The sequence below is a fragment of the Lissotriton helveticus genome, chromosome 5_1, assembly GCF_964261635.1.
Source record: "Lissotriton helveticus chromosome 5_1, aLisHel1.1, whole genome shotgun sequence".
Classification (NCBI taxonomy): Eukaryota; Metazoa; Chordata; class Amphibia; order Caudata; family Salamandridae; genus Lissotriton; species Lissotriton helveticus.
The window spans coordinates 538,955,230-538,976,008 of record NC_136065.1 but is presented as its reverse complement, the minus strand read 5'-3'; the positions used below and the strand labels follow the sequence as shown (position 1 = coordinate 538,976,008).

The following is a 20,779-nucleotide window of genomic DNA, read 5'->3' as shown; positions in this document are numbered from 1 at the left end:
CTTACTTACAACCAGGATATGTATTAGTATCTGTCAAAAATGTCTTGTTGTCCAGACCCATGACAGTGCCTGAAGCACAAGATTTGTTTTGACCCACATTTATGACATTAATATAAAACATCACTCAAACAGTGGACCTTGACTCATTGAAGCACTTAAAGGGACACTAGTCTTCAAAAAAGAGAAAATGGAATTCAGGTTACCATAATGATGATATCACCAGGCTTCATATCGGTGTAAATCTTGACACTGTACGAGATGTTTGAGAAGGTGGGGGAGTTGTCATTTGCATCAATCACCAGGATATTGACTGTGACTGGTACACTCTCTTGTGTACCATCAGATGCAATCATCTAAAACAGACAGGGGAAATATTAGTGACCACTTTATATTGAGTTTGATCAAGACAGATATTGAAATTAAAAAATATTCAGTTTTTTTCAAGGTATCAACATTAGAAAAGACACATGGGCATTGATCCATGGCTATAATTTAACTGTAGTGTTTAGTCCAGTATTTGTAGTGAATATGTATTTGTCTAAGTAGAGCCCTAATTCAATGCATTTCAGATGCAGCATAAAGTCCATTACTTGCCTTACATTGTGTGTGAATAATTAATTTGAATGAATGATTGAAGAACGTATCAAACAAATAATTACCTAGTAAGTGTGTTCAGGAATTAGGAAAGTTGGCAGTGTGGTGATCAAGTAGACGAGCCAGGTCGTGAGGGTTTTGTGAACCTTCATGTGATTGTTTTTGAGCGTAAGTTGAGAGGAAGAGAGTACCTTCATTTAGGGGCAAGATAGGAAAAAGATCTATTCTCTAGCCTTACATGGCTAATTTGAGGAACTGAGAAAAGTAAAACATTGAAGTCCGACACTTTCTGAGGAACCAAATATGGGAAATCTAAGACAGAATGACGCTTGGTCCTGTTTTCCATAAAGCCAAGTTAAAAAAGCACAGGGCTTCAGAGGTAAGTTGTTTCTACTCTTGCAGCCAATGTAGCTGCCTCAGATGAGGTTAACAATGGAGCAGTGTGGAGGTAATCCAGAAAAGGGCCCTAGCAGCAAGATAGTGAATAACCTGTAGATGAAAGATAACGTAGTTCAGAAGTCCTAGATCTAAGGAATTGCAATAACTCATCAGGGATAGGATGGTAGCTCATACCTTGAAACACCCTGGACGCACAAATATTAAAAACACATAGCAGTAATGGGGGTAATCAGTTTCTTGAAACTGAATACCCCCATTACCGAGTAGCATAAAAGAAAATGCCAACGTTTCTAGTTTGCACACTGGGGGATGGAGTGCTGACCTGTTCAGGCAGTTACCAAGAAGGGGATCACATCAAAAAGGTTCCTTCAAAAATCAGTAGACAAGTTTGATCACAGTTGAGCTTAACGGAATGTTGGTTCATCCATCTTAACCTCCATCTGTCCTCTTTTCTTGATGAGTCAGAATATTTAGATAACACACAACACGGATTCCGAAAACACCACAGCACTGAATCCGCCCTTACCCTTGTGGTTGATAACATCCGGCGCACAGTGGACTCCGGCCATACTACAGTCCTTGTCCTGCTTGATCTCACGGCCGCGTTCGATACCCTGTCTCCCTCCATTTTAACATCTCGGCTTAGGGAGGCTGGGGTTACTGGACCGGCCCTGAGTCTTTTGAACTCCTTTCTTCTTGAAAGGGAGCAGAGAGTGATGCTTGGGAACTACCTCTCCCCTGCCAAGTCTTTGCAATGTGGGGTGCCACAAGGGTCGGCATTGAGTCCGACCCTGTTTAACATCTATGTGGCCCCCCTTGCTAGACTGGTAAGATCGCAGGGGATGGAGGTGGTGTCCTACGCCGATGACACTCAGATCATGGTGTCTCTGGCCCACTCCTCTGTCATGACATCCGCTTCTAGCTTCAGGGATTGCATGCAGTATGTGGCAGACTGGATGACCATCAATTCCCTCAAGCTTAATGGCGAAAAGACAGAGGTATTGGTTTTTGGGAAGGACCAGGATGTTTGGTCGAGCGAGTGGTGGCCTTCTTCTCTTGGCATCTGCCCCACTCCATCCCAATCAGCCAGAAATCTTGGCGTGATAATCGACACCTCACTCTCTCTGTCCCTTCAAGTCAACAGGACCGTGGCCACATGCTGGGGTGTGATTAGGATACTTAATAGAATCCGTGGTTATCTCTCTCCCCAGGCGAGCAAACAGGTTGCAGTCGCTCTTGTTGGCTCCAGATTGGATTATTTTAACTCCTTGTACATGGAGTCTAACAAGAGCCTTATCCATCGGCTGCAAATTGTGCAGAATGCTGCAGCACGCTTTGTTCTGGCTCTGCCTAAGACATCATCTGCCACTAAGGCAAGGAAAGACCTTCATTGGCTTCCCGTGCAGCACAGAATTTCTTTTAAAATTCTCTGCTTAGCGTATAGAGCAATGGCGGAGGGACCAACGAATGCGATTGGTTCCTTACTTACTCGCCACGCTCCAACAAGATGTCTTCGGTCTGCTGGACTTTTCCAACTGGTTGTGCCCCGTTTTAGACTGATGAGATGGGGAGCCAGGGCTTTCTCAGTTGTTGCTCCGCAGCTCTGGAACTCCATCCCAATTGAGATAAAAACGCTTCCCTCAATTGACCTGTTCAAAAAGGAACTTAAAACTTGGTTCTTCAGGAGGGCCTACCTATGATAGAATGCTGCCAATCGTGACGAGCTGTTATTTTGATATAGGCGCCTTGACGCCCATCGGGCAAAGTTTGCGCATAATAAGAATCCTTTCATTCATTCATTCATTCATCCAGGTCAGTACTTCCATGAAGCAATCATGAACATTCTCAGAAGAGGCCATGGATCTTACTGAAAATAAATCAACACTTTCAGTGTTATCTTGTAAGTAAGTCACCCTTTTTGCCCTGATCACCCCTATTTATTTGACTGATACTGGTAGTTACTGACTCTGAAGGTGCCCTGGGCTCTGCTAACCAGACCCAGGGCATGTCCTCTCGCCTTAAAAGATGTATGGTATTTCATGTAATTATAATAGGCCAAGACAGCCTAACAGTAATCCCTATTTTATGGCCGGGGATGCAAGTGTAGAGATCCCAGTGGACTTAATGCACTTATGTGTGCACATCTCTGGTGTCAGTTGTCATTTGAAAGCCAGCCCTCCTTTGCATGCTGGTTTAAAATAAAGCCGTGTCCAAATTCAACTTTGGAATTAAAAGTACTTCCAAAGTCTAACACTACCCTTTTATTACACATAAGTGAACACTAAGGTATGCCCTAGGTACCTCAGAGGTAGGGTACCTTGTTATAAAAAGCAGGGACATTTAAAATATGTTTCATATGGCCAAAGTAATTTTCCCCATTGTAGTGCTGATAGCTCTATAGGGAGACATGGAAAGGGTTTCTTAAACATTAATGAAGTCTATCATTTGATTGGAGGTAGCTAGCAACTGATTCAAAGGATCACAATAATATTTGCAATTAATCTAACAACCTAGTAGGGTCAGGCTTATTATAACTATTGCAGGTAAGCAATTTTAGAACTTACTATCCTATAGTTACCTAAAACAGCCCTATATCAGCCTCTTCTGGTTGGCCAACCTCTGACAGCCTGAGCCAAGCTGCTCCCTGAGTAGGTGTGAAGAGGCCTGGGGCTGAAACAATACTGCCATTTGTTGGAAGGATATTTTCATCCTGGAGAAGCAAGGGTCGAGAAGGGGGGCCAGGAAGATAAACTGGACGTTTAAGGTAGAAGCACAGGTGGAAGCCCCCCTAATTAGATTAGGAGAGGGGCTGGAAGGGAAGTGAAGGGAAATGTTAACCATAACTGTGGGTTGGGTTAACCAGGCCTGCACTCCAAGGAGAGAATTTCTCCATTTTGATTTTTGGAAAACAGTGTATTCTGTGTCAAAATTATGCCACACTTCTCAGAAAGTAGTCATAGCAGAGGCTGACAACTTTAACCCTAATGGGGGGTTGTCCCCTCTTTTGACAGCCCAGAATGATGAGGAAATATGGGAGGTCTACAGGAGGCCCTCAGAGCACTGCCTGGAACAACAAGAGAAGGAGGACCGCCTTGCTGGACCCTTGGACTGCAGCATAAAAGGCTTGCATTCAGAAGGATTGCACCTGTTGCACTCTCAAGGCTCCACAGACAAAGGACTGTTCCTGTTTTAAAGGAAAAGTAGTGGACTCCCTGAGCAGAAACAGGTATAAAAGTGCTGGAAGAAGCCACTTGCAAAAGCCCAAATAGAGGACTACTCCATCTGACAAGCGACACTTGGATTTTCCTACACTGCACAGGTGCATTATGGGAGACTGAGTCCTAGCCCCCAAGTGACAAATCATTTGGCCAGGGTTAGAAGGCACTGATCTCCCCAAGTAACCAAGAACCAACTGGGCTACAGCTTTGGGACCCATCTGCAGCAATTTCCTGATCCCAAAGGGCGCCCCTCAGGTAGTGAGCTCTTAGGTGTATCTGTTGCTTTCAAAATCGAGCTTTTGGACTTCACGCAAACGCCAACAGGAATGTTCTTGCTGGAACAGTGCCGCTGGCCTGAAAAATCAGTGTGAGCCACGGAAGGGCATCTCCTCGCACAGCAAGCATCGTCCGCCGGTGTGGATCACACCTTGAAGCTCCAGCCCATCAGTCTAAAACACCCTGCCTGGGCTTTGTGCCAGACTGACCACCACTAGATATGTTCTCCTTTCTCACTGCATACTTCGCCTTCGTGAATGAGACATTTGGCACAGAACTTGAGAAGGTAAATCTTCCGCTGGACTAACCTGTGACTGTATCCGACCTGCGCTCCATCGGGGCCGGCTTGAACTTTCAGATTTTACCCTGTCCAGCATGACTAGATAGCCGCAGTCGTGGTCATTGCTTTTAGGTGCTATACTACAGTTTCATCTTTAAAATTCATATCTCTCATTTGCTGCATTGGATTGTTGTCATTTTGAAAGATAACAATATTCTCTATTTCTATAAATTGGTTTTAGATTTATATTGTGTTGTGTCTTTTACTTTAGTTACTGTTTTGCTGATGTTAAATGCTTTACACATCGTCTCCTAGGTTAAGCCTCACTGCAAGTCCGCCAAGCTACCAAGGATTGAGCAAGAAATAATTTGTTGAGACTTGACTGGATCGTATCTGTGGTTGTGGTATTATAAAAAGCTATAGATACCTAACTGCACCTAGTAATAACCCATCTTTCTACGCATCTTTAAAAGACATCATTTAAAAACCGTGATTATGATAAGGTCCACCACTGGGATCAGGCAGATGTTAAAAAGGATAGGACACAATAAAGAGCCCTGAGTGAATCCAAAGACTAATGGTTTGGATTTTGAACACTGCAGTTTTATAGTCATGGCTAGGGAGCAATTGAACAAAAAAACTTAAGCCATTTCATAGACTGGTACTCAAAATCCAATTGAATACACCCACTTACAGAGCTATACATTGGAGACAGTGTTGAAATCTACACTTAATTCTAATAAAATAGGAGCTGAGAGCCTTCTTGATCCAACGAGGTATGAATTTTATCTTTGCCAGCAGTGTAGCCTCAGGGCTGTGCAGCTGTTGAAACCCTGCTTCAATTGCACTCACTACATAGCTGTCTTCTTTGAAAGCCAGCAATTGATGATACACTCCCATTTCTATGATCTTAGTACGGAACGGAAAGATAGAAATGGGATGATATTTACTTAGTATTGTCTGAACAGCATTTGATTTTTTCAACAAAGGGACAACCATGGCAGTCTCCTGAGAATTACAGCCAGTTTTAATGATCCATTGGTAAGTGAGACAAGTCCCAAGTTACTAGTGCTATTAAACTAACTGGACAACGTGTGCCAGTCAGAGATTTGTGGAAGAGCCTGACTTCACTTTTCACATAGATGTTTTAAAATTGACACTGTGGATTGGATGGAAAGGGTTGAGGTAGGCAACTTAATATTAATTGAAATGTTGCAGAGAAATATATGCCACTAACCACATATGATACATTTTGAGGATTTTTCCTACAAAATAGGAGGAAATAGAAAAACATGTAGCTTGTGGTGTGCTGGGTCAACAAGTTATTTTTTTTATAATCTTGTACACATCCCTGGTAGGGGAATAGGCTGCTTGAATTGCAGAGCGATTTAAGTCATTCTACCTCTTCTTCAAAATATTTTTCAGGCTCTAAGGGCCAGCTTTATGACCCTGTAACACAGCGCAGCACAGCAACCAAATTTGCTGGGCTGAGCTGCGTGACAGGGAGAGAGAAGGAAAGTGACATATCTACAGACATATGCCACTCTCCTCCCCTAACCTTAGCACCAGTACACACTCAGGCTGCCAACCCCCACGCACACACCTTTACAATATTGAGCAAGAGTATCTTCTTGAGTCTAGCATAGGATATGTACTAGAAGGGTGCCATTCCAATAAAAAATACTATGCATAAGCAAACAGTACAACTTTTCTTACTTTCTATGTGTCTTGTGCAGTGCAGCACACATGCAAAGTAATAAAAGAAAGCAGAAATAAAAGTATTTCTCCTTTTAACTCCTGCTTCAAAGTTGCTTTCTTTTTTGGTGCAAAACCCTGTTTGGTGCAAAAAACGATTGTTAGTAGATGGAGTTTGTCATCAAGAAGCATGGGTGACAGCACAGGAACACCCATGTACAACACATGTAATGCCCCACTGACGCAGAGTAATGTAAAGCAGAGTTTTGTGTTGCTTTGTGTTAATTTTAGGGAAGTTTTCCACAGAAAACAATTTTTGCGCTGGAAAGTTAATCCAACAAAAAACATTTTGCTCAGTTTTGCATCACTTTTGTGATGCAAACCTAGCGCAAAAGATGTATACATCTGGCCCTAATTTTAGGAGCGTAGGTTAATAACTGAGCCATCTTAGAATCATTTTCTATCATTGATCAAATGATTTTAGGAATATACATTGTTTATCCTTCCACTAATGCAAATGTTTTAACCCACACATATTTACCATTTGGGAAAAATTTGCAACACATCTGCCTCACAACAACTAGTTCATATGAAGCACTATACTCTTGGTTTGAGTAAAAAAGGATTATTCAAGAGTTACGTAGTATGGCAAATTATTTCCTTATTTATATGTTAGGTCCCATAAAAATACCCACAGCTCACGCATGTTTAAAGGTATACCTACTTATGAGATTACTCAAAGCAAATGTTCTGTAGCATGGTTGTATTAGAGCTTGAATAAGTGGATAGTCAATATTGGCATATCAGTCACAAGTGAATTTCTTTTTTTGTAGGACCAATCTACCAAGCAGAACGTGTACTTTACAATACAACCAAGCTCATAACTATTCTTATCTTTGACTGCATCCACGGTTATAGTGCCATGATATATTTTCATCTCACTGTAACAATTTACTGTGCTAAGGGTCATAGTCATACAACTATGTTAATAGTACTATGAGTCTTACCCAGATAGCTATCTTTACTGTGCTAATGGTCTTACCTACACAGACAAATATATTTTGAACAATCACCAATATTTGTACTAGAAGAGCAGTGCCTTCATTCAATTTACACACATGCACGCATGTTCACACTGTTCTTGTGGTACTCCCCATGTGGTGCCACCCCAGCCCAAAGCTATGGATTCACGAAGGTCTTTAATTTTATTTTTATTGAAGAAGAGATTAAAAGCTTAGGACTGGGGCATATGACAGGAGGATTTAGTAATTAATTCATATTATTAGAGAATTCCTTGGATTAAATGGATTCTTGGACTAATTTATTTTCCTGCTTTCAAGTATAAATTCCTTATAGATTCATTTGGCATATATAAGCTTAAAATGATTCCGTTTTTAGTTGTGCTTTCCCTCCACTTGGTTTTGAGCCTTGAACAACTATATGTTGGAACGATAAACATGTTTCAACCATTGGTTAATCTTTCTTCTATTCTTTGTGCCAATATTGGCAGACAATTTAGTAAACAGACTTCTATTATGAATGAGCTTGCCACTCCCCTATCTGCCATATGCTCCCTTCATTAATGATGGCACATTTGTTAGAGATGATATTAAGACAAAGCCCACTCTTATGGGAGGGGAAGACAATCATTGAGGACAGACAGTGCACATCCATGTGAGGATAGCATTGGCCATCTTCCCACATATTAAAATCTAATCATATGTGATGGGAACTATTCACTCTTTGCGGTGCTAAACTTTCTTCACAAGGTACACAATAGGTAGTAAAATAGTAGTGTCTAAATCAGTTTTTTTCTTTCACTTTATTATTTATAGTAAGGTCCCACATTTCCAAGAGTAACAGCAAATTAACCTCATTCTCCCTCACTGAGCTAGTGTAATTAGTCCCCACTCCTCCTCCCTTTACATTATAATTATTTTCAGACTTTATATTGTAACCTTCTGGCATCATATTGCTACTCAATGGAATGTGATCGCCTGTGAGCAATCTTTCCATCGTGAACAAGCAGTCAAGTTTAATAGACAGTAAATTATGACATTTATACACAGTGCAAATTATGATGGATCAAAAATTGAGGAGGCAACAGACAAACCTCAGAGCTTCATCCATTTATATTTCAAAGACAAGGCATTTTCCTAGTCCAAGCGAAATTCCTGAAGAAGAATGTGACATGATCTAAAAAAATAACCCAGATCTTTTTTCAATACATTTCTAAGCTTTTTTTTTAACATAAAATAAGATGTACATTGCCACATGCAGTGTGGTGTTGTGCATAGACCAGGCCCAGTGCCCAACCCCCAGCCAGCAGGTGCCCAGCCCCCCACTGTGCTTGGCCTTTGGCCGTGCATGGGGTTGTGGGCAGGGCCTGACCTACGGCCAGTTCCTGAACTCAATCCCATGCAGATGATCAATAGTGTCATTTTTAGTAAGGCAGACCTACTGACGTTGTTAAAGGGTCAAAGACTCAATTAGAAAGAGTGGGGGTCAGCAAATCAACATATATAGTGCTGACCTATTGACTTTGTGAAAAAGTCACCATTAATTATATTCAATTGTATATTTTATAAATTCACACGTTGCAATACTTAACAATAGTGATTTTTACAACGTGTTTTCAATAAAGAATTTTTAAATGAAAAAATTAAACATGTCTATGGGTGTTTCAGGCTATAAAGTACAGCCACCAGGCCAACTACAATTGGGCCCTGCACTCCAGCTCACAGAATATGGTAAGCTCTCCTGGGGTCATGAATTAAATGACCCAAGAGCTTTTTTTATGTTGCCGGGGGTCTGCGCACCCCCAGCAGCACTTTAGAACATTAAAGAAATGCTTGGTTGTGGCCCTGCCTTGTGTATGGGCCCTACCAGGATCTTAAAAATATGACTGAAAAGCCCTTGCAAGGAATTATGGGGTACTCCTTGCTGGAGAAGTGAATATCAAATAAGTGGCTCCTTTTGCTAATTTATTATTTTCAGGATGTTTTTGGTGCACTGGTGTCTACCTGGGGCACCTACACTTTCTTTTTATTTTTTCTTTCTTTTTATGAGTTGGGGGCCAGAGAGGAGCCCTAAAACATCCACAACCCCTGCCAGCACCTGACCTGACACCCATTTGAAGTGCACACAGTAATTGACATAGTTGGGGACCGCAAAGGGAGCCCCAGAGTCCCACTTGCCCCTGTTGTCATGACAGCCAGGAGCCATCATGGTGCTGGCAGGAGCCGGCTCAGGCCCTTTGCTCCCACCTGGCAGGAGCAGCATTTTTCTGTGCTCCCACCTGGGAGAATTCAGGCAGGGTATTGTGAAGGTTAGTCAAATGGATTAGACAAATGGTGCCAAAGTTATAAGCAAACCAAAAATCCAATTTGTATTGAAACCTGGTCCTACAGATAACTAAATAGTGACAACAGCAGAAAGCTAGGTCTTGGTCCAGAATAATGTTTTTTTGTGATTTGGTGCAAATATGTTCAGCAGTTTTGAGAAATTGGGGCTCAAAAACTTCAGACATTTCATGCCACGGAGGATCCGGAATTGAGAGCTTTAAGAGAAGATCTGGTTGTCTGCCACAACCTCAACAAGTATGTAGCTGCAACAAATGTATGACTCAGGTACTGAGTCCCACAAGAGATCAGGCAGGAAACGGTCATGTTCACCCATCTGATAGGAGCATAAATCTGCTCCCTCCAAGTGGGAGCACATAAGCTTCCCTATTGCTCTCATGGGCAGGGACACAGAATTGTTCAAAGTCTGGCAGGAGCAAAAAATAAGATGTGCCAACGGTGCATGTGCAATGCCAGATCCATCTGCACCCTGGATGAGTAAAGGCAGGGAAGCCCGAACATCAGACATGTTGGGCAACCCCATCAAAAATTGCCTCAGTCCCCAACAAAGATAATGGTATGGTGTGCAAGGGTGGGCACCATAGCACCCAAGAGTATGACAAAAAAATGAAAAAAAGAAAATGTGTGGCCGACTTCTGAACACCCATGGTTGCCGCTTGCAGGTTAATGGCAGGGAGGCGTTAGCAGCTCCCCATGTGGAAAAGCAATGCTGGCTCCCACAGGAGGCGGGGAGCGTGGGGGCTCCCCCCACGGTCCCCAAAGAGAGGGCCAGCACTGGGAGATGGGGTTCCCGAGGCTAGAAGTGGCCCGGGAAGGGGGCCACGCGGCCTCCTCCCCAAAATAAAAAAGACATCATAAATAAAGAGATGTAAAAAAAGGTCGGCCCCAGGGCCATTAGAGGCCTCAGGAGGGGGGCCACACAGCCCCCGCCACATAAAAAAAGCCAAAATGTGGACATGGCCCGGGATGGGGTCCCCGGGGCCAGAACTGGCCACGGGAGGGGGCCTACGCTGCCCCCTTCCAGTTCATTTTTTTAATAAAAATGGTTCAGGCCCTGGGTGATGGGGTCCCCAGGGCCCTTAACCGCATGCGTGCGGCCGCGATTTTCGCGCTGTGCGGCATTTTTAAAATAACCGCGTTACATGACGAGCTGAGCTCGTCATGAGCATGCGAGCGGCGCAACTCATGACGAGCTCATCTCGTCATGAGCATGGATGGGGTTAAAAAGGGAAAAGAAGGAGGGCCAAGCAGTCCCCTTCTAAATTAAAAAATTAAAACGGACTGCGATTGTGCCAGAGACCTCGCCCCCTCCCAGAAACACTCTGCAAACGCACCCTGTAGCGCATTTTAAATTGGGGAATTAATTCGCCTTCAATCCTGAGGGCCCCTGGGGGCCCACAAGCCCACCAGGTACCTCCAGTAAGCGCCACAGGCCTGCGTTGCAGAGAGGTGGTCCAGGCCATGCCCCTTTTTAGACCTCTCTGCAATACAGCTCTGTGGCACTTACTGGAGGTACCTTGTGGGCTAGTTGGACCCAGGGACCCTCAGGATTCAAGGGGACTTAATACCCTAACTTAAAACGCACCATGGGGTGCGTATGCACAGTGATGAAGGCAGGGGGCAGGGCCTGCGGTTACATGTGTGGAAACACACCATGTGGCGCTTTTTAAGATGGGGAATTAAATCCCCTTCAATCCTGAGGGCCCCTGGGGGCCAACTAGGCCACCAGGTACCTCCAGTAAGGACCACAGGCCTGTGTTGCAGAGAGGTGGTCCAGGCCATGCCCCTTTTTACACCTCTCTGCAGCGCAGCTCTGTGGCACTTACTGGAGGTACCTGGTTGGCTTGTTGAACCCCAGGGACCGTCAGGATTCAAGGGGACTTAATCTCTCAACTTAAAACAGCCACAGGGTGTGTTTGCACACATGGTACCTCAGGCCCCCTTCACCACTGTGCAAACGTGCCCCGTAGTGCATTTTAAGATGCAGTTTTAATGCCCCTGCCCTGTTATGTACTAGGGCCTTACAGAAGTGTCTTTTAGCATAGCACTGGCTCTAGGCCTGGTTAGTCAGAGTCTGTTACCACCTGTAACCATTAGCAAAACGTTGGGGGCACAGGAGGACTTTCTGCTCCTCTGTTGGTTCTTTCTGCACATCTCTTCTTCTTCCTGCACTTTTCTTCATCTTTCTTGACTTCTGTTGCCTCTTTCTGCATTTGTCTTGCTTCTTTCTGTGCTTTTCTTCCTTTTTCTTCACATGTCATACCTTTGTAGGCGTAGTTAGCATTTAAAAAACCTTAGAAATTCACTGAAAAAACTAAAGGTTTCAGGGACACTATAGTTAGAAATTAACATTTAAAAAACCATAGGTTTCAGGAAAGTTAAGGCTAGAAATGTTCATTCAAATAACCTTTGAAATTCACTGAAAAAACATAGTTTCAGGGACGTTATAGTTAGAAATTAGCATTTAAAAAAACCTTAGAAATTCACTGAAAAAACCATAGGTTTCATAGATGTTATAGTTAGTTGGAGATTTTACTCATACAGAACCATAGAAATTCGGCCGTTATAGTTAGTAGACCTAACTATAACTCGTGCCCCGCAATGCACTGCTGCTGACATCACATATTACATCACTCATGACATGCTCAGTGACATCACTGATGACATCATTGATGACATCTCAAATGACATCCCCGGGACCAAATATAAGAAAGGGGGGGCATTGTGACTCTTCTCCTGGAGTCATTAATGGCCCTGGGGACAGGCACTTGTCTTGGGGTGCCCAACCCAAGACGGCAATATGTCTTGGGTTGCCCAACCCTTGAAATAGAATATGTCTTATGAACAATATCTTTATGGTTGATGGTGACCTTTACAAACAGGTGCGAGGCACGGCGATGGGATTGTGCTTCGCACCTAGTTTTGCTACTCTTTTCTTAGGAGAAGTGAGAGGAGAAGCTTCGGATTGATACCAACATGTTAAGAGACTTTGTACTGGTGAAAATATGGATCAGATATATCGAGGATCTTTTCATTGTCTGGTACGGTACAGAAAAAGAAGCTGAGAATGTCATCAGAAATACAATACAACATATATAACATAAATCTTACATATAACATGAGCAAGAAACGTATCGAATTCCTAGACACGGAAATAAGGGTTGAGAATGGGGATTTAAGTGTCAAGTCTCCATAGAAAGGAAACTGTAGGTAATAGCATCTTACATGCCATCAGTGCTCATCCAGAACCACTGAAATGGAGTATACCTTATGGAGAGTTACTGAGGGCAAAAAGGAATTGAAGTACGGATAAATGTTTCCTTCTCAAACAGGAGAGAATGTTGGTCAGATTTAGGGAACGTGGCTATCCTGAATGGGTTCTGGAAAAAGCTGTAAAAAAGGCTGCAGAAATCCAGAGGTCTGAAACATTGACATTGAATGAAAACAAGGATAAGGAGGAGGGGACTTTTAGAGTCATCACTACCTTTAATCAAGATTCACGTGGCCGACAATTGGAACATTTTGAAATCAGATAACATCCTAGGCCCCAAATTGAGCAACAGACCTCAGGGAACATATAGAAGAGGAAGGAGTCTCAGGGATATCTTAGTGAGAGGGGATATCACTGATACACGCAACCATCATATACATGGCCTCAAAGGATTTTTTCCTTGTGGGCACTGAAGGGCGTGTAAATCGAGCTATATGGTGAAGGACATCGAGATACTAGGGACTACCCATCGTAGGACCATTAAACAATTCCTTACATGTAATACCAGCTACGTTATTTATGTACTTGAATGTCCGTGTAATCGAAGGTAAATAGGAATCACTATCTGCATGGTGAAAAAACGTATTCAGGAGCACTTAAGAGTGATAACCAATGTTGACTTACATTATCCCATTGCTCGCCATTTCCAAGGAAATGCATCAATCTATCAACTCCCTCCTTTAGGTTCTTTGCTGTGGAGCAGGTTAATTTGGGAAGGAGGGGAGGCAATCGGGAACTGGCACTCAGAAAGAAAGAATTTAAGTGGATTATGGAATTGGAGACCAGATTCCAGGGAGGGCACAACTTAGAGGTAGAATTGGCAACGAATTTACATGAAGATTGAAAAGATTAAAGTATAGACTTGTGCTCCTCCATTGTTAGATTTTTAAAGAGATACACTTAGATGCAAAACATGTTTCTAATTGATCTTTCTTGACTGTGACAAAGTACTTAATATGAGTAAGTTTTTAATTCACTGTTAGTTTTAATATTGTCTCTCTTATATTCTTTCACAGGAGGAAAGGAAGAGACCCTTCACTTTTTTTAGCACAGCACTGGTTCCCTATCCTTTTCTTCGTTTGCATGGAATGCACTGTTTCACTTTAAGATAAGAGACTTTCTTCTAAAAAAACACATAGGCACTTTTTATTGAGTTTTCGTTATGTGGGTTTTTTTTGTATTATGATTATGTATTATTGGATTGGGGCTGCAAATCGAACTGCAAGTCCCAGCATGCAATGGAATGCCAGGATTTGACAGCCACATGGTTGCGCGGACTGCAGGCTTTCGTGCAACACTCCACCAATATCCCGCATTGCCTGTAGAAATGTCGAAGCTCCTTGGGTCCCCTGACTGCACAACCACCGTACCCAGGTATGTGATCCACGGGGGCAAGTGCGGCAATGCGCCTCGCCCAATGCAGAGTTCCGTGACTCCGAAACCGCTTCCATTCCACCTGTGTACAGTGGTGGGCCTAGTCCTTCCGATACCTCGGAATCCGAAACGTTTCTGCCAGAGCAAAACAGCCAGTGAGGACCAGGCCAGCTTGTGTACAGGGGCCTCTGTAGCACGCCGCTGGCTAGCGATGCAAAGTACATCCAAGAAACCCTCCACAAAGAAAGGCAGAGGCCACGGTAGGGGAACACGTTGGAGTCTCTTTATTTCAAATTGGCAAAAGGGCGTATGCATTTCGGCTATGTAGCCTCTTCAGCGCCCAGAATGAAGCAGGAGGTGAGTATGCTGCCACGTTGTCAATAGTCCTGCCCCAACTAAAATAGTTGTAGTTCGCTCCGCCCCTAGCGATGATCCGTGTCACCTGCTTCAGTTCCCAGATGGTAAATCGAACTGCAAGTCCCAGCATGCAATGGAATGCCAGGATTGGACGGCCACATGGTTGCGCGGACTGCATGCTTTCGTGCAAATATATATATATCCGAAAATACGATTGCCACTTTTTAGCAGAAATCAGCCGGCACTCCAAAGGCTTAGTCACTCGATTATTTATTACAGTGATGATACATCAACACGTTTCAACAGCTTCTCGCTGCCTTGTTCACGATGCAGATCAGTCATTTGTTTAGATTAAAATAGGCATTAAGAAGTAGACATGGTTGACAGACTACATGTAAACAAAGTGCTGTGCAAAACATGGCCACCATCTTAGAACATTTAGTTCAAAGAAAGATAACAATTGAAACTGAAAAATGTATTAGCATTTAAACACTCTACAATGTTTTAAAGTACTTATGTAGAGGTAAATATAAATCACAATTGCGGCAATTGGAGATAATTATTGCAAGAAAATTAATTCTTAGCATTTTTCCTTAAATGCCTGCCTCGTAATGTAGAAGCATGTTTGATCATTTATTTATCAAATTTATAAAAATAAATAAATCCATTCTAATTAGAGGAGGGGCCAGTGCCCCATTATTGCTGTTTCACAATTATACAAAGTGCAAGTGCTTTCTTCACCTCTCTTTCCTCCAACATACAGTACTCAAATTCATAAAGTGCTAGTGCTTTCCCTACAGCTCCTTTCCTTATGTTTACTCATGGCTAGTACTAGACATGCCAATAATACTCACTGTTCTCAACAGTAAAAAAGTGCAAGTGCCTATTCAGTGCATATATATATATATATATATACATTATGACCAAGACCTCGCCAGAGGTCTAAACGCGTCCTGTTTGCCAAATAAACCCTTAACATTATCACCTCACACCGGAGTGGCTCGCTTTTTTCTGCCTGGAACGCAGGGATTCTCGTATGCATATGTATATATATAAAACTTACCTGCAATCACCAGTAGGTTGTTATAGTTAGGACTATGTTTCCATAGGAAAATAGCTTTTTGACTTGACTATATCTATGTCGCATTTTGATTAATAGTCACAAATTGAAAAAAAAGTGTGCAGATGATTCTTGTTGCACATTGAAAGTTTTGGGTGATCCATCAAGCAGGGGTTAGGAAAAGGGGGGTCATAAACAGTGTGTGCTCTATTTTAATTCCCATGGTAGCTCTGAACACAACTACAGTCTGAACTGCTGGACAGAGTTACACCGAATTTTACAGAAAGGTAGATGTGGTTACACAGATCAGGCTTTCACTTATTTGGTGTAAATCCTTTCAGTAGTTGTAGAAAAATTAAGGGAATCTGAGGATATCTGCAAACACAGATGATTTGCGAATAATAATGAATTTGTGCAGAGAACTGCAGAGCTCTGATTGGTTGCCAACACTTCAACCGGGAAGGGTTGGCAGCCATCTTGCTGAGTCCCCAAAAAAGTAAAAAACATAAAATGGGGCAGATTAAGAATACCCTGAATCAGAAACCTTGGTCTTGGAGTTCCAGAGGTATCACAGGCAGAGCAAAAAAACATGAAAAATATATATATTAATTTGCCACAAATTCACGAAATTCAAGAATTTGAGGCAAAAATAAGAAAATAAGACAGTGCAGTCTACCGCGCTCGTTTTTAATTAAGTCGGTGGGACCTGTCCCGGGGCATGCCAAGTTTAATTAATTAAAGAAGGCGGCTCAAGAGGCCTCCCTCCAATGGCATTTTTATACCCCGGGGACCAGCACCTCCCCAGGGCTTATATTTCATTTAGTGCAGGGGAGCCCCATGGACCCCCCCCGGGCACAACCGCCTTCTCAGGGCTTTAAATACAATGAAAATTAGGGTAGCGCAGTTCCCTGAATCCTTGTGACCTCCACCTCCCTGGTACTTTTGTTAAATTACAGTGGGGGCCAAGCAGACCACCTCGAACCCTGGGAACCACCAACTCCCGGGGCTACAGTTAACATTAAAGAGGGGGTCCACAGAGACCCTCCCAATCCCCGGGGACCACCACCTCCCTGGGACCAAATATAAGAAAGGAGGGGGCATTGTGGCTCTTTTCCTGACTCATTAATGGCCCTGGGGACCGGCACTTGATATGTCTTGGGTTGCCGAACCCTTGAACATAGCTGTTTGCTTTTGCCTGGCAGGAGCTGATAGCTTCCTCAAAAGCAAACACTCTGCTGCCAGGGCTCGGGAGCTGTCAAAGTGCTCCAGCTTAGTGAAAGGTAAGGTTTCATTTCAGTGGGTAGAGAAAGAGTTTAAGTATTGCTCTTGCATGCAGGGAACTACATTTCTAGCAGCTCTCTGTATGCAGCAGCAAGGCCGGCTCCCACAGGAGGCAAGGAGCTGGTTGCAACCGAAGGTCCCGTGGTAAAAGACAGAAGGACGCAGAATGAGGAATAACTAAGGTCAGAAACAAGCCGAAAGAGTCAAGATAAAGGTAAGAAATGAGCAGTAAAAGGCAGAGTAAAGATCAGGAATATGCAGAAAAAGGCATGATAATGGTGAAAAATGAGCAGAAAGAGGCAGAATAAAGGTAAGAAACAACTAAAAAGAGGCAAAGTTAAGTTCAGAAATGAGCAAACAATAAAGGTGAGAACCGACCAGAGAGAGCCAGAATAAAAGTTAGAAACGAGTAGAAGGAGGGAAAATAAAGGTGAGAAATAAGCAGAAAGAGGCAAAATAAAGGGCAGCACTGAGCAGAAAGTGGCAAAATAGAGGTGAGAAATTAGTAGAAAGAGGAAGAATAAAGGTCAGACAGGAGCAGAAAGAGGCAGAATGAAGGTCAGAAACTAGCATGAAGAGGCAGAATAAAAGTGAGAAACAAGCAGAAGGAGGCAAACTAAAGGTAAAAAAAAAGAAAGAGGCAGAATATAGGTCAAAGATGAGCTGAAAGAGGCATTATAATGGTCTCAAACTAGCAGAAAGAGGCACAATAAAGGTGAGAAATGAGCAGAAAGAGGCAGAAGGGAAGTCAGAAGTGAAAAAAAGTTGGCAAAATAGAGGTCAAATCAGGTAGCATATCCTTATGATAAACAATTCACCCTAGAGTGATTCATCTTTAACTGTGGTTATCCCTTGGTGAATCAGTTGTACACAAGACAATGTCATTAGTGAATAAGAAAATCATCTAAGTATAAATTGCTCTATAAGCTGTTCAATATATTAGGTCTTCATTTTATATTCATTGATTAAAAGAATGTTCTTTTTAAGGTGGAGAGACTAGTTCAATGACTGTAATACATTAGCAACTAATTTCACATCCTCATAACAGCTATCATATAGATCTTGAGAATATGAAAGAAAACATGCTTCTAAAATTCTGAGATTAGATGGAACGTTATGTTTTGTCCATTATTGGCAATTACTCTTATTGGAAGTGACTGGTGTTTGGATTAACTTGAAGAAAGATCAAAGTCTTTGCATATTATTGTCAAAACAAACAAATCATAAAGTACTGCTTTATTGAGCAACCTTTGAATGTCTCACATCATATATTGATGTTGTCTCTGGTATGAAAAATGCAATTAGAATATTTTATTTAATTAACTGACCTATGAGTAAATAGTGCTCCAAAACAAATAGGGTTTTAATAGAAATGTAATCAATGGGCAATTAAGATGCCATTTTGCAAAACTAATGGCCTGATTCTGAGTTTGGAGGACGGCTTACTCCATCACTAATTTGACAACTATCCCATCCACATTCTTACAATTGACAGAGGATATAATGTAGCTGAAATAAGGTGGACAGGTTATCCGACATGTTTGTGACAGTGTAACCTATCCACCAAACTCTACGTCAGGCCCTAAACTTTTTTCTTTAACATAATTTCAAGTTATGCTGGTAAACACAAATGGCTCCATCCAATTTGAAGAAAAGAAATAATGAGTGAAACTATGCATCACCTAAAAAATCTGCATGGAAGCTAAATGTAGCCTAGACCTCGCTAAGCCTTTCAAGTTTCTTTAACAGAAAAATCATGTTACTCCATAAAATCCTTCTCTTTGGGAAGTTTCCCTCCAATTTTAGAGAAACACTCTGGCCGCCGGGCTCAGCCCTACCAGTGTCAACTGGCCACCGAGTAAACAATCTGGAGATTTGGTTTGAGAAGAACCTCACCTTCTCCACGCAGATTGAGAAGCTGGCCAGCACTTGCTTTGGGTTCTTAAAAACTCTCAGAAAATGTCTTCCCCTCCTGGCCAGAGCGGCAAGGGAAATTGTCACCCGGGCCCTTATTCTAAACCGGATAGATTATGCTAACGCACTCTAAGCTGGCATTCCAAGCTATCTGATAAATAGGTTGCAGGTTGTCCAAATTGCACCTGCCAGGCTTCCTGCTAGAAATAGTGTGAGACAACATCTGTGAGCACTACACTGGTTGCCTGTAGCTGTGCTGGTGAAATTCAAATCCCTTGTCATAGCCCACCATGCGCTCCACACCTTGGGTCCAATCTAACTCCAAAACCGCTTTTCTTTTTATGTTCCTTAAAGATCACGCCATTTTATGCACCTACTTTTGGCCACAGTTCCCCGGATGGGTGGCGGCTCACTTAGCGTGAAGGCAGTTCTGGCCTGGAATGCGCTTCCGCTTGCCCTTGGCAGCATCCAGGAACTTGCAGTTTTCGATAAAAAATGAAAGCCATCCTCTTTAACTAAGCTGACCATGTACCTCCTCTCAAGGCTCGTGCCGGGATACTCTTGTAGTATCCAAGCGCGGTACCAGTGGGAATAGCATAACATACCAGAACATAACATTCCCGGATTTACTAAGACTAGTAAAGCTGCACATCCTTCAAAATGATACACCCTTCTAACAGAGGCAGCACAAGGAGAAATGTGGTTATTTCTCCTTGTTATTTCCTCTTTCTATGTGTGCTGCATTATGCAGCACACATTGAAAGAGGAAAATGACTCTGAGGATTGTTTTCAGTGCGGAAAGGGGTCCCTTCCGGCACAAAAAACAATCCTGCCTGTACAACAGGCACCCTTGAATCATGGTGTGGGGGTGCCTGCATTTGCACTAGACAACACTTACTCTTCCAGCATAGGGAGAGCGCAGGATGTGTCATATCTTAGTAGATATGGCACATTCCTGGTCCCGCCCTGTCATTCAGCACAGTTCAGCAAGTTGTTTTACTGCATTGTGTTGTATGATTTTTTTAGTAAATGTCGATCAATAGGGCTTTGGGGATTATTGTGCCACACACAAGTGTACTTTCCCATTCTCTTTAGCTTGCCCATTTCTTTCTTTCCTCTTAGGCACTCTCTTGCATCACAAACACCTTTAGTCACCAAAATGTAAGATAACATATTGTACCATAAGACAATAAAACCAGGGCCCAGAATTATCAAGGGCTTGCGTTGCTCTAGTGTCGGCAGGGTGACGCAAGGCATGCAATATCTCAAGTCAGATTTACTAAGCCACGCAGAGCCGCCTTGAATGGCTCTGAGTGACTTAGTAAATCTATAGTAACGCAAGGCAGCACTAGCCTCTGCCTTGCGTTATCCTATATTGGGAAGGCGGTCCATGGGTGGAGTGTGGATGTTTCCATACATCCATCCAAGATTTTTGTTGCATTCCCTGATTTACTAAGACTAGTAAACCTGGGAATGCTTACAAATGGTATGTTCACCCAACAGAGGCATACGGAGGAGAAATATGTCTATTTCTCCTCATTACTTCCTCTTTCTACATGTGCTGCATACTGCAGCACACACCGAAAGAGGAAAATGCCTCTGAGGATTGTTTTTGTGAAGGAAGTCCTGCACAAAAAGAATCATGGCTGTTACGCAGGCACCCTTGGTGGAAGGGTGCCTGCATTGGAGCTTAACAGC

The 20,779-nt window shown here is 42.8% G+C and overlaps 1 protein-coding gene across 1 annotated transcript in view; it reads right to left on the bottom strand.

The window, feature by feature from the left end:
* PCDH15 (protocadherin related 15) overlaps positions 1-20,779 on the bottom strand; it is a 2,579,312-nt gene that overhangs the window by 1,024,707 nt on the left and 1,533,826 nt on the right. The window contains exon 13 of the mRNA XM_078642873.1: positions 204-353. Coding sequence (XP_078498999.1) covers positions 204-353 — 150 coding nt within the window. The remainder of the gene's footprint in view (positions 1-203; positions 354-20,779) is intronic.